The sequence below is a fragment of the Belonocnema kinseyi genome, chromosome 4 (assembly GCF_010883055.1).
Source record: "Belonocnema kinseyi isolate 2016_QV_RU_SX_M_011 chromosome 4, B_treatae_v1, whole genome shotgun sequence".
Taxonomy (NCBI): Eukaryota; Metazoa; Arthropoda; class Insecta; order Hymenoptera; family Cynipidae; genus Belonocnema; species Belonocnema kinseyi.
Window position 1 is genome coordinate 25396435 of NC_046660.1, and position 10273 is coordinate 25406707.

The following is a 10273-nucleotide window of genomic DNA, read 5'->3' on the forward strand; positions in this document are numbered from 1 at the left end:
TTAAGTCAAAAAATATTCTACTGAATTCACATAAATTTTAGTGATTAAAATAAAAATTGCTAAATTATGAATTGTTAAAATAAGAAAAAATTCCATTTATTTTTTTTTTAATTGGTGTGAATTTAGAAGAATTCAAGAGAATTCAAAGGAGTTCGAGAGAATTCAAAGGAATTCAAAAGAATTTAAGAGAATTCAAAGGAATTCATAGGTATTTAAGAAAATTCAAAGGAATTAAAAAAAATTAAAAGGAATTTAAGAGAATTCAATAAAATATCGACGAAACCAAGATAAGCTAAAAGAATAATTGAAATAAATAGAAAAAAATTTAAGTCAAAAAATATTCTTCTGAATTCACATAAATTTTAATTATTAAAATAAAAATTGTTAAAATAAGAAAAAAATCCATTGATTTCTTTAAAATCGAAGAAAAAAATGCCAAGTCATTTACCAGCTTTTTTCCGATTTGCGAATACTTTTCAGTGTCAATTAAATTAAAAAAATTGAGTTCCATTCTAATAATTTTACCATTTAAAGTAATAAACAATAAACAACAAATTCGAATATTCAAAGTGGAACACCTGAATTTTAAACTTTTCACTTTTGAAGTTTAAAAGTTTTTCAGTTCAAAATTTTTGTATTTAAATTCTCATTCATTTAGACGTATAAAATGGAAATTATTAACACTTTTTAATTGAACAATTTTAAATGAAATTCAGATAAACTGAAATTTTTTAATTTTGATAAATTATAGAGTTCAAAGATTCAGATTAAGCTGCAAAAATATAAATTTTTTAAAATTATATTATTTAAGTGAATTGAATTTTTTCTAAAACTGCAAACAAAATTGAGATCTTTGCAGATTTCAAAAACAACAAATTTAGAATCTTTTTAAGAATCTTGAAACGCTTCGAAGAATAAAAACATTTTCTTAAGATTCCTAGGAAAATTGACAATGGTTTTTCATTTTGGAAAATTATTATAACAGAAAATTTAAAAAGATTTAAACAGATTATCAAAATTATAAAACAAGAACCTGAAAGACTACAATTTTTTTTAATTTGCAGGGTTTTCCAAAAATTACAGGAAAAAATCGATTGATTAAAAAATATCTTTAGAACTTCTGAAAAAAAATTTTAACACAGTTCGTTTAAATTACTTGAAATCATTTCAAGCTTTTAATTAATTTTAAATCTTTCCAAAACTTTTAAATATCTCTCAAAATTTATCAAATTTTTTCTACAAATAATAAATGTTCAATTATTATTTCTACATAAAAATTCAACAATTTCGCTTACAAATTCAACATTTTTTTGAAACTGCTTACTTTGAAATATTTGGTTTTAATTTACTCACTTTTTATAAATTAAAAAATTTGAAATTCAATGGGTTATAAATTAAATAATTCAGATCTAAATAATTTTTTTAATTTAATATATTAACCCATTTATTCATTAAATATAGTATAAAAAATAATATAAAGGCAGACCCAAAAATTTGAATTAAAAATATTTTATTGATGAATCATAACAATTTTGATTTAAAAATAAAATTATCGGAATGAATAGATCCATGTGAAAAATAAATTATTTATTTATACTAAGAGTTGAGCCTATAAAAATTTTTTTATCAAACAATTTGAACTTCAAACGCTTTTAATTGTTTAAATCTTCAAGACTCCACTTTAATTATTTTTTAAAAAATGGTTAAAATCGAATTTAGGCAGAATTCGATGAAATTTAGAAAAAATTTACGGCGAATTTTAAAAAAAACGCAATTGAATTGCAACTAAATTTAGAATTCAGGAAAATTGCAAAGAATTTGATAAAATGAGACTATAGTCAAATTCATAAAAATTTAAAAGAATATATTTTCAATAAAATTTTTTAATTAAAAAAATTATCACTGAATTTAGTAAGTGATAAAAAAAATTCAAAGAATTAAAACAAATTAAAGTGAATTTAGATTAATTTAAGGGAAACGAAAAGAATTCGATAGAATTCATACAAATTCAAGGTGAATTATTTAAAAATTCAAATATATGAAAAAAATCCAAAAGTAGAATTGAGTGAATTTAGAATAACTCAAGGGATTTCAAGAGAATTCGATGAAATTTCTAAAAAAAAATAAGGTAAGTTCAAAGTAATTCGAGTAAACACCAAAAAAAAATTTTAAATAAAAAAATTTTAAATTGTTTCAAATTTAAACTCATATTTGAAATTTTTTCCGAACTTTTACATAACTTTTAGAATTAATTTAATTTCTCCTACAACTTCTAGAAAATCCTGCAAATTTGAAAACATTTCCTTCACATTTGGATTTATAAATAACAATTGAACACCTACTAGTTGTAAAAAAAATAGAGTAATTTTAAGAGATATTTAAAAGTTTAAAAAAGATTCGAAATTAATTTAGAACTTGAAACAAAAAATTTAGAAGCTTTTTAAGAATTGTGAAAGGCTGCAAAAAAATAAAGAGATTTTCTTAAGATTTATTTTATTTTAACAAAATATTTTTTTAAAATGTTAAGAGATTTCGAGAATTGTCAGAAAAAGAATCTGGAAGATATTACAGATTTTTTAAAACAATTTGCAGGATTTTTTTTTAAATTGAAGGAAAGATTTAATTAATTTAAGAATATATTTAGAAGTTTTGAAAAAAAATGTTGACACACTTCGTTTAAATTACTTGACATCATATTCAGTTTTAATTTCTGAATCATTTCAAATCTTCTAAATATCTCTCAAAATTACTCAATTTTTTTTACAAATAATATATGTTCAATTATTATTTTTACATATTTCAAAAATTTTGCTCACCAATTAAACATTTTTTTTAATAAAACGAATAAAATTGTAACGTTAAAAGTTTAAAAGCTCCTTGAAATTCTAGAGATTCTTTTTATTACTTTTTATTATTATTATTATTAAGTTACTTTTAAGTTGAAAATAGTTTATAAAGTTTCAATCGCTCCTTTAAAATTTTTAATGACTCAGACTTTCAAATTGAAACAGTAACAATCTGAAAATTCTGAAACTTTGAACGAATTTAGAATAGTTTTATTAAATAAATTATTGTTTAGTTTTTTAATAATGAGAAAGAATCGATGAGATTCATAAAAAAATTTAAGGCGAAATTAAAAAAAATGAAGTGAATAGATTCTCCACTGATTTTAGTGAGATCAAAAGTTTAAAAAATCAAGAGACTGATCAAATTTATAAAAATTTGAAAGAATAATATTTCAATAAAATTTTTAAATGGAAAAAATTATCACTGAATTGGAAAAGTGATAAAAAATAGTCAACGAATTAAATCAAATTCGAGTGAATTTAGATCAATTTAAGGGAAACAAAAAGAATTCGATGGAATTCATAAAAATTCAAGGTGAATTATTAAAAAATTTCATTTAATTTCCTAAATTTGTAATTAAATGAGAAAAATTCAAAAGTCGAGTTGAGTGAATTTAAAATGATTCAAGGGAATTCAATAGAATTCGATGATTAATTTAACAAATTTATAATCCTAAAAATATCCCTTCAAATTAGTGCATTTTAAGTGAATTCCAAAAATGCAGGATTAAATTAATGTAATGTAAATTTCAAATGAATTGAAAAAAATTCAAAACATGCCTTTGATTTCAATTAAACTGGAGTGAATTTAAAAGAATTCAAGGGATTTAAACAGAATGCGATAAATTTCATACGAAATCAAGATAAATTAAAAATAATTTAGGTGAATTAAACAAAATTGTTAATATAAGAAAAACAAAAATTCCACTAATTTGAGTAAAATTGGAGCGAATTTAGAATAATTAAAAAATATTCGAAGCAATTTATACGAAATTAAGATCAACTAAAAATAATTCAAGTGAATAGAACAAAATTGTTAAAATAAAAATATATTCCATTAATTTTATTAAAATTGGTGTGAATTTAGAATGATTCAAGGGAATTCAAGAAAATTCAAAGGAATTCAATTAAATATAGGCGAAACGAAGATAACCTGAAAGAATAATTGAAATAAATAGAAAAAGACATTTTGTTAAAAAATATTACATTGAATTCACATAAATTTTAATGATTAAAATGAAAATGGTTAAAATATGAATTGTTAAAATAAGAAAAAATTCCATTAATTTCTTTTAAAATGGTATGAATTTCTAATAATTCAAGGGAATTCAAAGGATTTAAAGAGAATTCAATGAAATATAGACGAAACCAAGACAAGCTAAAAGAATAATTAAGCTAGATAGAAAAAAAATTTAAGTCAAAAAATATTCTTCTGAATTCACATAAATTTTAGTGATTAAAATAAGAATTGCTAAAATATAAATTGTTAAAATAAGAAAAAATTCCATTTATTTCTTTAAAATTCGTGTGAATTTAGAAGAATTCAAGAGAATTCAAAGGAATTCATAGGAATTCAAGAAAATTAAAAAGAAATTTAAGAGAATTCAATCAAATATAGAAGAAACCAAGATAAGCTAAAAGAATAATTGAACTAAATAGAAAAAAATTTAAGTCGGCCAATATTCCACTGAATTCACATAAATGTTAGTGATTAAAGGAAAAATGGCTAAAATATGAATTGTAAAAATAAGAAAAAATTCCATTGATTTTTTTTAAATTGGTGTGAATTTAGAAGAATTCAAAGGAATTCAAAAGAATTTAAGAGAATTCGAAGGAATTTATAGGAATTTAAGAAAGTTCAAAGAAATTCAAAAAAATTAAAAGGAATTTAAGAGAATTCAATAAAATATCGACGAAACCAAGATAAGCTAAAAGAATAATTGAACTAAATAAAAAAAAATTTAAGTCAAAAAATATTCTACTGAATTCACATAAATTTTAGTGATTAAAATAAAAATGGTTAAAATAAGAAAAAATTCCATTTATTTCTTTAAAATTGGTGTGAATTTAGAATAATTCAAGGGAATTCAAGAGAATTCATAGGAATTCATAAGAATTCAAGAAAATTCCAGGGAGTTTAAGAAAATTCAAAGGAATTCCAGAGAATTCAAAGGATTTCAAGAGAATTCAATGAAATATATGCGAAATCAAGATAAGCTAAAAGAATAATTGAACCAGATAGAAAACAAATTTTTTGTCCAAAAATATTTCCCTGAATTCACATAAATTTTAGAGATTGAAATAAAAATGGCTAAAATATAAATTGTTAAAATGAGAAAAAATTCTATTAATTTCTTTCAAATAGGCATGAATTTAGGAGAATTCAAAAGATATCAAAGGAATTAAAGAGAATTAAAAGAAATTCACAAAAATTGAAGAAAATTCAGGGGAATTAAAGAAAATTCAGAGGAACTCAAGTGAGTTCAAAGGAATACAAGAGAACTCAAAGGAATTCAAGAGAATTTAAAGGATTTGAAGAGAATTCAATTAAATATAGACGAAACCAAGATAAGCTAAAAAATTAATTGAATTAAATAGAAAAATTAATTTTTGTTCAAAAATATTTCCCTGAATTGACATAAATTTGAGAGATTAAAATAAAAATGTCTAAAATATGAATTGTAAAAATAAGAAAAAATTCAATTAATTTCTTTAAAATTGTTTTCAATTTAGAATAAATCAAGGGAATTCAAGATAATTCAAAGAAATTCATCAGAATTCAAGAAAATTCAAAGGGATTTAAAAAAATGTAAAGAAATTCAAGAAAATTCAGAGGAATTAAAAAAAAATTAAAGGAATTCAAAAGTATTTAATTAAATATAGACGAAACCAAGATAAGCTAAAAGATTAATTGAATTAAATAGAAAAATAAATTTTTCTCCAAAAATATTTCCCTGTATTCACATAAATTTTAGAGATTAAAATAAAAATGGCTAAAATATGAATTGTTAAAATAAGAAAAAATTCCATTAATTTCTTTAAAATTTGGCGTGAATTTAGAATTCACGAGATATCAAAAATACAAAAAAGATCTAAAAAATATCCAATGAATTCAGTGTCTCTTCAATAATTTATGGCGAATTCAAAAGTATTCAACAAAAAAAAATTTAAACGAATTCAATGTCATGATAAAGAATTCAATAGAATTAAAAATAATTCAAAGGAATTAAATAGAATTCACAGGAAAAGTCAATAAAATTCAGTTATCCTTGGATTCTATGTTTAAATTTATTTTTAAAAAGTGACTAAAGTGATATTTTTATTCCAAAAAGTCCCTATAGTATGACTATATTTTTTAAACAGAAAAGTAACGACAAATACATTTTCTTGTTTTGCCAATATAATTTTCTATTTTTATATAACCGTTTTTTTTTTTTCAAATAATTTTTACGCAAAAATGAATACTCGCCTGTATTTCGCGGAAGGAAATTAAAACATTGAGCACGACTTCTCCGGAAAGAACGTTCGGATCATCCAAACGCTTTCGCATATTATTCAGAGCTTTCGAAAGCTCCTCTCCAGAAAGTGTGTCACGAGCTTTTCGCAAGTCTGCCAAGAATTTTTCCTTCATATGAGCTCTGGAAATAAATTTACATCGGTAATTTTATCCCATGTATTCAATGAGCCAAGAAAAATAATCAATTTTTAACATGTTGGCAGTCCTGAATCAGGGAGGCCATTCAAGACTTTAAAAAAATAGAGGTTATTCCCCGATTTTCAAACATTTTTTATCACTCAAAGTATTCAAAAAAGTATTGTTCAAATTAATTAATCTAATGCAAACAAATTTTAAGTTTTCAAATTGAAAATTAAATATTCTAAAATCAACAATTTCAAACGCAAACATTTAATATTTATGGGCAATATTTTTTTCTTCCTTTCTTGAAAAATATTTAATACGCATTTTTTTCAATTATGATATGCAAATTTTGCAAGGACATAATTTTTTCACTTTTTCTGGATCAATATGCCTAACACATTCCAGAATATACAAAAAAGTGAAAAAATTAGGTCCTTTTTTCGGGATCAATCATATATTAGTTAAAATGATTTTTAGAATTTTTTGGATAAATACTTTTGCATATTATATTGAGATAAAAAAATAAGCATTAAATATTTTTCAACAAAGAACGAGAAAAAAAAATATATTTCACGCAAAAAAAAAATTTTGCGGGTAAATCTCCCGTAGAATTGCCCTTATACATTTTTTATATTTTATTTATATGTATATTATATACAGTTCCAAAGTAGAAGTAATGAAAATTGAAAATTTTGAAATTTGCAAACACAAAAATAACAATTAAATAAACCAATTGTCCAATTTTTTAAATATATTAATTGCCAACTTAATCAATAGAATCGAATAAGAAAATCTAACTATTTTTGGTTTAAATTTAATTTTTTCGGTTTAAAATTTTATTATTTGGTTCAAAATTAAATTATTTTGTTGAAAATTCGTTTTCGTTGCTTAAATCCAACTGTATTTAATTCTTAATTGAAATTCTTCTTTTTTTTTAATATCAGATATTAATTATTAAACTTGGTAGAAAATTCAATTATTTGGTGAAAAAATTATGTATTTTGTTGCTAAAAGCTCATTTTTAAGTTGGAGATTCATAATTTTGGTACAAAATTCGTTGTTTTTTTTCAATTGAAAATTCATTTTTAAACTGAAAAATGAATGATTTTGTTGAAAATTAATTTTTTTGTTAAATAATCATATTTTCGGTTAGAAAATTCAACTATTTTGTTAAAAATTTATAGAAACGTATAAAATTAATGTATTTTGTTGAAAATTTAACTATTTTTTATAAAAAATTTGTATTTTTAGCTCAAAAATAAAACAACTTTGTAGAAAATTGAACTACATGCTGGGAAATTGATCCATTTTGTTGGTTAAATAAAACTGTTTCTAATTTAAAAATAAAATCCATTGTTTTTTTAAACATCAACTATTACATTTTTATGGATAATTCATCTTTTCAGTTAAAAAATTCGACTCCTTGGTGAAAATTTTATTCAAAATTCGTTGCTTTTTAGGTTAAAAATTAATTTAACTGAAAATTGAACTATTTTTATCAAAAAATAATATTGTCGGTTAGAACATTTAACTAATTTTTTTTTTAGAAAACTCGTCTTTTGTGTTTAATAATTCAAGAATTCGGTAGAAAATTCAACTATTTGGTACAAAATTAAACTGTTCTTTTTTAAATAAAAATTAATTCTCTTGAATGAAAATTTAACTACTCCATTCTTTGCTAAAAATTGATGTTTTTTTTTTGTTTAAATGTTAAAATATTTAGTGAAAAATTTATTGGAAAAAAAATATAAACTGAAAATAAGCAGATAAAAAATTTATGTATTTTGTGAAAAAATTTTTTGTAGAAAATTAAATTTCTTGGTAGGAAATTAAGCTTCTTGACCAAAAATTTAATAATTTAGTAAAAAAAAAATATATTTTCGTTGAAAATTTATCTTTTTAGGCAAAAAATTCTACTCCTTGGTTGCAAATTGAGCTAATTTCTCAAACGCTCATTTTTTTGGGTTGAAGATTCATAATTTTAGTTTAAAATTCGTAGATTTTTTAGGGTGAAAATTAATTTTTTAAATGAAAAATTACCTATTTGATACAAAATTAAATTTCTTGTTAAATAATCATATTCTCGATTAGAAAATTCAACAATTTGGTAGAAAATTCACCTATTTGGTAAAAAATTAATTCTATGAAATGAAGATTTAACTACTCCATTTTTTGGTAAAAAATTAAGTTTTGTAGTTTGAAAATGCAAATATTTAGTGAAAATTTGGTGAAAAAGTATAAAATATAAAATAAAAATTATAAAATAAAATTTGAAATAACATCACATCAATCGTTCAAACTATTCATTTAAAAATTAATATAATTTGTTGAAAATATGTTTTTTTTTTATGGAAAATTAAACTTCTTACTTAATAATTTAACTACTTTCGAAAAAGTTTAGTTTTTTGTTAAAGATTCATAATTTTAGTTCAAAATTCTACGGTTTTTTGGTAGAAAATTAATTTTTTAACTGAAAATTTAACTATTTTGTTAAAAAATAACTTTTTTGTTGAAAATTCATAAATTAATTAAAAATTCGCTGGTGTTTTTATTAAAAATTAATTTTTTAACTGAAAATTTGACTATTTTGATGAAAATTCATATTCTCGGTTAGAAAAGTCCACCATTTTGTAGCAAATTTGTCTTTTTAGTTTGAAAATTTAACAATTTGGTTGAAAATTCAACAATTTGGTACAAAATTAAACTGCTCTGAAATAATAAAATAAAATTTGGAATAATATCACATCCATTCTACAAACTATTCAGTTAAAAATTAATTTAATTTGTTGAAAATCCGTTTTTTGTGTAAAATTAAACTTTTTACTTCAAAATTGAACTACTTTCTTAAAATTTCAGTTTTTTGTTGAAGATTCATAATTTTAGTTCAAAATGCTAGGGTGTTTTTGGTAGAAAATTAATTTTATAACTGAAAATTTAACTATTTTGTTAAAAATTAACTTTTCCTTTGAAAATTCATAATTAATTTCAAAATTCGATGGTTTTTAAAATAAAAATTAAACTATTTTGTTAAAAATTCATATTCTTGGTTAGAAAATTCCACTATTTTGTAGGGAATTTGTCTTTTTAGTTTAAAAATTCAACAATTTGGTACCAAATTAAACTTTTCTGATGTTTTTAGTTTAAAAATTAAATTATTTAGTGACAATTTTGTAGAAATGCATGAAATATAAAATTAAAAATCCGTTTTTTTGTGTGTGAAATTAAACTTCGTACTCAAAAATTGAACTATTTTCTTGAAAGTTCAGTTTTTTGTTAAAGATTAATAATTTTATTTCAAAATTCGTTGGTTTTTTGATTAAAAATTAATTTTTTGACTGAAAATTTGACTATTTTGTTCAAAATTAACTTTTTTGTAGAAAATTTATCATTTATTTAAAAATTCGTTGGCTTTTTTATTGAAAATTAATTTTTTAAATAAACATTAAACTATTTTGTTGAAAATTCATATTCTCGGTTAGAAAAGTCCACTATTTTGTAGGAAATTTGTCTTTTTAGTATAAAAATTCAACAATTTTCTACCAAATTAAACTTTTCTGATGTTTTTAGTTTACAAATTAAATTATTTAGTGACAATTTTGTAGAAATGCATTTAATCAATTTTTTAAATTAAAATTAAACTATTTTGTTAAAAATAACCTTTTTTTGTTGAAAATTTATAATTTAATTCCAAATTCGTTGGTTTTTTTATTTGAAAATTAATTTTTAACTGAAAATTTGACCATTTTGTTAAAGATTAACTTTTTCTTTAAAAATTCATAATTAATTT

General features: G+C 21.0%; 1 protein-coding gene across 2 annotated transcripts in view; it reads right to left on the reverse strand.

Annotated features, from left to right (window-relative positions):
• Positions 1-10273, reverse strand: part of LOC117171547 (mitogen-activated protein kinase kinase kinase 15) — a 154429-nt gene that overhangs the window by 116509 nt on the left and 27647 nt on the right. For both annotated transcript variants that reach the window (XM_033358966.1, XM_033358965.1), the window contains exon 5: positions 6316-6484. In XM_033358966.1, coding sequence (XP_033214857.1) covers positions 6316-6484 — 169 coding nt within the window. The remainder of the gene's footprint in view (positions 1-6315; positions 6485-10273) is intronic.